General features: G+C 35.4%; 1 protein-coding gene across 1 annotated transcript; it reads right to left on the bottom strand.

The window, feature by feature from the left end:
* Positions 1-2,527: 2,527 nt before the first annotated feature.
* On the bottom strand, positions 2,528-3,297 carry LOC121745484 (60S ribosomal protein L12-like). Its single transcript, XM_042139414.1, has one exon. The coding sequence runs from the start codon at positions 3,224-3,226 to the stop codon at positions 2,726-2,728; it is 501 nt and encodes a 166-aa protein (XP_041995348.1). The 5' UTR covers positions 3,227-3,297; the 3' UTR covers positions 2,528-2,725.
* Positions 3,298-6,522: the final 3,225 nt, after the last annotated feature.

The following is a 6,522-nucleotide window of genomic DNA, read 5'->3' as shown; positions in this document are numbered from 1 at the left end:
AGACATGGTGGTAGAAAGTAAATCAATAGGAGGACGAGAACCTAATGAAAGCACCAATTTGATAGGGTTTACCTATCAAAGTAGTTATTTGAGTGAAAGAGATGTGAATTTTGAGAGAGATGAGAGAAATCGGTTTCTCCAAGAGGGAGAACTGTAGGGAGAGAATGATAAATATTACTTTAATTCATTCTTCTTGGTAATAATAATAAAAGACTCCACACATATTTATAATATATGTGGTACAAAAAGATCTTCTATAAACTAGGAAAGCAAATCAAATCCTAACCACTATGGAGAGTAAATAAAATCCTAACAACTAAATAATACTAAAGCATAAATAAACTAAATAAATATACAGAGAGAATATCAGCTCCCTTCCGGAATAAAATAGAATATCAGCTCCCTATCAGACAACTAGCTTCAATCAGAGCGAGAGTTATTGGCTTGTATTATGGACTAGTATAACTAACCTTAAACTCATCGAAAAAATGTTCTTGGATGCCTCTAGAAGTCTCTACCAATTATTCTAAGAGATGGTTATTTTGACCATTATTTAATGGATGTTCAATTAGTATTTCTATGGTTTCAGACATATTTTTAGCAACATATGTTAATCATTGATCATTTTAAAGACAAAATAATCATAAATTAAAATAAGATCCATCATTTTAGAAAAAATATAGTGGCCATCTTTAATCTTTTATGGAAAAATGAATAATGAATGCATTTACTAACTCTTTTGGGATTTTTAATACTCTTCTTTGAAATGTTCCACAATTGCTCAACGAGCATAATTATTGGTCATAAAATAAGATGTTGTAAGCTTATGGGCTCTTTTTGGTTTGAAAAGGTGAGGGAATCCGTGATTTCCAAAATAGAAAAGAAAAGAAATCTCGTTTATAATTACCACCATGATTTCCAAAATTATTTGTTATAAAATTGAAAATTTGAAATGAATGCCTAAACATTCTTCGAGAGAATTGCTATTGATGTACCAAATACAGCAGCACAGGGCTACCAACATAAACGTGTCAAAAGGAAATTATGACGTTTGAAATTGGAAACAATATAAACATGTTACAACGAAATTCTTAATTTCTGACGGTTGAGAATAATATCCACAGTAACCTCAGTGTACTTGTTTGGGAACGGATCTCTGCTTTTTTACAAAACACACAGCAATAGATTGAAATTGAACATTTTCAACTTTTAAAACGAATTCAAGAGAGCAGCAGTTAACGAGAGTTACTTTTGTATGTTCCAATCATTTTTCAATTTTAATGTGATTAAGAAAATCAATGATACGAAGTAAATATAAGAAATGTTTTTAAAACAAGACTATTTAAAAGTGAAATCATTAATCGAACACCTTTCGTTGCGTGCACATCATCATATACATAATTTTTAAATAAATACTAGTAGGAGTAGTAGTAATTTTACTCAACCCACTTTTCATACTCAAAATCTCAAAAGGTGATTTTTGGGTATGTTAAATAAAATGAAAAATAGAGTATTTATTTCTCAAAAAACAAAATAAAACGAGATTAAGTTTTGAGGTAACATGGAGCTATAATCTCACTCATGCATGTTTACAAAAATCTGATGCATGGTTAAGAATCTACCATTTCTTTACAGGGTAAATGCATCAAAACTATATCTCACTTTGAACCATTACAAATAAGATAAGACAATGCACGGAAACAAGAAGAATCAAAACTATAATCTCACATTCAGTCAAAACAATATTGCCAGAATCAAGGGATTAATGAGTGAGTAATAAGAAAGGTGATTGAACAACAAAAAACAAAGTCCTATCGGTATTCACAACGACACAAATGCCAAGGATATTATGAAGGAGATAAACATACTAGAATGTCAACAATATTATCAAAGCCGAGATGCATCATTGACGCATAGATCACAACAATTAAACAGCAAGACTTGAGCATATAAAGCAATTTAACACATCATATAATGTCAAACAAATTCCAGTAATGCAAAGGTGTAGTAGGATATACTAAGTATGCAAAGCACTAAATACCTAAAATTAGGACATATGAATAACAAGGAGGTTTCACATTTGTGTAGTATAACTAGAGACAACAGGAAGAAATAGCAAAAGCTCGACTAATAGAAATAAGGCAATCTCTTCCACAAACCAAACATAACAAGACCATCAAAAAAGATTGACTTCGAGTAATAACATGGATGGCAAAATTTTCAATTAATCAGATCATCAATTCCTTAATATTTATCCATTCATTCCATCAAGCATTGAACATATGATGCACAGACCTACTAAATATTAATACCACAAGGCAAGCATTTTACAGGATGTACAATCCTGGGCTCATTTCTAAATGATAATACAATCGCAGAATATAATGTAAAGATTAAGATTGGCCATAAACAAGAATTAACTATCTTACTATCCTCCCATGAATAATCGCAAATATCAGCAATTAATTAACACAATAAACAATTTTTCAATCAGAGGATAAAGCGACAAAACAAAGAACAAAAAACATAGTAATAAAGAACCAAACTAGATTATAGTGATATAGCAAAAACAATAACATCAGCATATTTCGTCTAAATGTCACTGTTTTGCATCAAAAGACAAACTCAGAAAATAAATCCATTGTCAAAACCATAGTTAAGCAAAGAGATAAATTGACTAACATGAAATAAAATTGGAATTAAAATTCCAAACAAGACCTTAAACTCAATCCAGAGGGACTTCCACATCGCCATCGGTAATCTCCTGCTGCAAATCCTTGGGATCCTTCCCATCGACGGTGCAACCGACGGAAACGCACGTGCCGAGGATCTCCTTGACGGTGCCAGAGAAATCCTTGGCCATGGAGCGCGGGCTCATCACCTTCGCGATCTCGAAGACGTCATCTAGCGAAATATTGCCGTTGTGCTTGATGTTCTTCGTCTTCTTCCTGTCGCGCTCGGGCTCCTTGAGCGCCTTGATGACCAAGGCGGCGGCGGAGGGGACAACGGTGACCTTAGCCTGGCGATTCTGGACCGTGAGTTTCACGGTGACGCGGAGGCCCTTCCAGTCCTTGGCGGTTTCCTTGGCGATGTCCTCACCGATTTTCTTCGGGGAAAGACCGAGCGGACCGATTTTAGGAGCGAGAGAACTGGCGGCACCAACCTCTCCTCCAGTGACGCGGACGTAAACGTCGACGATCTGCGTTGGATCCATCTTGGGAGCCATTTTTGGTTGGTGGTGGTGGGTGCTGCTGCTAGGGTTTGAGAGAGGGAGAAACGGAGAGGGCAAATGAAGTGATGTAGGGTTTTACTATTTTATAGAGCAGTTGAAAGGCTGAAAAGCCCAGTATATAAGTCTGGGCTCTTTACTGGGCTAAGCTCTCAGTTTTGGATTCAGCTATTAATTAATTTAAGTTGAGGCGTCAATCTTTTATTTATTTTATTTGATTAGGTCATCAGATATTGCCTTTTGTAATACGCCCAACCGACGTCGTTTGACTTATATTGCGATACAACGAGTACTTATAATATTGACTTTATTAGAGCATTACGTATTCAGGCCCCAAGTCCCCTCTACATCATCATTCCCCTAAATTTGAGTTTCATGCCACAACTGTTCTAACCCTGCAGGTCCCAACCCGGGCCACAACTAATAAATTGTGCTATTCACAACTTCAACTTATTTTACTCGTAAATGCAATACGTTGAACAATTCAAACCGAAAAAATACAGTGTTCAATAGAAATTAAAATTACAAATCCTAGATAAAGTAAATTAAAAATCCTAGAAAATAAAAATACAAATCATACATTTTTTTTTAAATACAAGTCATGCAAAAGGATTGAAATGAGTAAAGTGAGGAAGAATTGTGCACAAATGTTCAGTATTTGTAGACAAAAATTTGAAAAAAAAATTGGGGACTTGCGGCCCGGCCCGGAGAGCATCTAACGCTGGGTCGGGACGCGTTCGCTGCGGCCCGGGCACACGTAACGCCGGCCAGGCCGGACCTCGGGACCGGCCTAGGCCGGAACTCTCTCGCCTCCAACGCCACGCACGGGCCAAGACTCGCTCATTGCAACCCGGCCCCGCGCGTTAATGATGCTCTTAGGTCGAATATACTGAAAATATTTATTTTCCAAATAGGAGGGCATGTTAAATTAATCATATTTTACTAATTTTTAAACTTTGAATTTCAACATATATGTTGGTCCACTCGTTTATTGGTCCGCTAGCCCGTATGGGCTGGCGGGTTAAGCATGTCAGTCTGAGAGGTTGGTGGGCTGACCCGCTGGGCTGTACAAAGAATACTTATAATAGTTTTTAGTTATTGTTAATTTGTTATGTGTTATACTTTTTCATTCGACCCATTTCTCCGGGTTTTCTTCTTTTTTCCCTTAAAAATATTTACTGTCTTTATGTGAAACATGGACGATGATGAAAAAAAGACAAATACAAATTTTATAAATAAGTGCTTAAGAATCTTATATTTTAACGAATTTGATACTTTTTCTTATATCCACTTTATATTATTATTTTTTATTTTTGCTATATATTTTTATTTATGGTTTTATTTTGCTCATAATGTAAATGTGTATTTATTATTTATAAGATTTATAGAATCTTCATAATTAATAAATAAATAATATAATTTTAATTAATAGTTTGTAACTCATTGGATTCATCCAAAATCCAACCGTTTAGGGTTAGGATTATAAATATGTATAACCAGATAAAATTTTAGTACGATTAGCCCATACGTGATTAATCCTGCAATCTAAACTTTAATGGATTGTCTCAATTAACACCCCTAAGTCACATACTCATTTTATCTCAAATATATAAAGAAAGCATAACAAATAGAATGCGAAGAAGGTTGAAAACTTGAAATGCACCATTTGTACAAATAAAAACGAAGGAAATAAAGCAACCCCCAGTTAAATACGAATGTTATACATAAATAAAATTAAGAGCAAATTGCCAAAAATCAGGAAGTTTACTTAAATTTTGATCAATCTCACAATTTTAAAAATAGTTAATTGTATCATAATATAATTTTTTTTTCTTAATTGTCTCATTGATCTAGATTTAGGGAAAGTTATGTATTAGTATATTTTTAAAAGCAAAATTATTTTAGTCTAAACTTATAATATTATGTTTTATACTAAAATCAATGGTTTGTGGAAGTGATATACAATTTGCGAAAAAAATAGATTTTGGCGTCCACGTCATACACAATTTCCTCTTAAATGCAAATAAATAAGACAAATTGAAAAAAAATGTTAAAATTAGGATGTACTAACTAGTTAGTATTTAAAAAATAATAGAATTGACTAGAATTTGATATAATTTTATGAATTTTTCAATAAATTTCTCTAAAAATTATATCGTGTACATGGTGTGTGGATGTTCTACTAATTCACGTTTAGCCAATAAGAAAGAATGGGTCTTTTGGTAGAAGTTTAAAAGATAGCAGCTTGCTGACAATAATACAATATTTGTCTGAAATAAACAAGGTGTAGCTTTCTTATTCTCCATTGCCCAATGACCCGAAAATGACATGATAATATTCGATATTGATGGTTTGGCGAATTTTTGGCGGTGATGAATGCTGGAAAATACAGATCACGACACAGAGATTTACGTGGTTCGATTTACTGAGGTAAATCTACGTCCACGGGAAGAAAAGAGGGCAGAGTTGTATTGCTTGATCTGTTTTCTACAGCTTACAATACAGACTTGCTATTTGATATTTGATCTCTAGAGAACTTAACCTTCTTTATCTGATCTGAGTTCTATTTATACCTTGAACTAAGATCGTGGCTTGCATCACCACTAATGATGGTTGTGGATGTCGTGGAGGTCATGGAGATCCTGCATGGGTCCACTATCTTGCATGAGATCCTGCATGAGTCCACTATCTCTGTACTTGGTCCACTATCCTGCATGAGTTGACTATCTTCCAGTTCGGTCGAATACTGAGACCGAACTGCTGAACTATTGCCGAGCAGCTTTAGCCGATCTGAGAGTAGAGCTTGACTGGTCGGCTTTTACCGAGCTGTAGGCTAGGGCCGAACTCTTTGGTAATGCCGAACTGATACTCTTCCTTGGGCTTTGGGTTGATGGGCCGTCACTGCTGTTGGGCTTGTTTAGTCCGTACCCCATCACTACCCCCCCCGAAAGACGAAGTGAATCACTTCGGCGAAGCGAGTCACTTCGGCATTCTGGATAAAGGTACGGGGGAGGCTGACGTCAGGGGACGTGCCTTGCGCGTGACTGCATTAAATGCGACAGTAAAATCCGGCCGTTGAATCCTAAAAAGGTGGGATTCGAAACGGTGCGATGATTTTGAAATCTTCTCCGAATCTGATAAATACGTCCTTTCTTCATCAGTTGAACACTTTTGCTATAGCTTCTTCTGCACTCTATCTCCTTTGCGTAAAAATTTCCTTCCGCTTTCAAGAATTTCTTCAGAATTTCTTCAGATTTTGCAAAGAGTAAGAACCATGTCTTCTTCTTCTTCTT

This window comes from Salvia splendens, chromosome 8 (assembly GCF_004379255.2).
Source record: "Salvia splendens isolate huo1 chromosome 8, SspV2, whole genome shotgun sequence".
In the NCBI taxonomy this organism is placed as follows: domain Eukaryota; kingdom Viridiplantae; phylum Streptophyta; class Magnoliopsida; order Lamiales; family Lamiaceae; genus Salvia; species Salvia splendens.
This window is presented reverse-complemented; position numbering and strand designations above follow the sequence as displayed.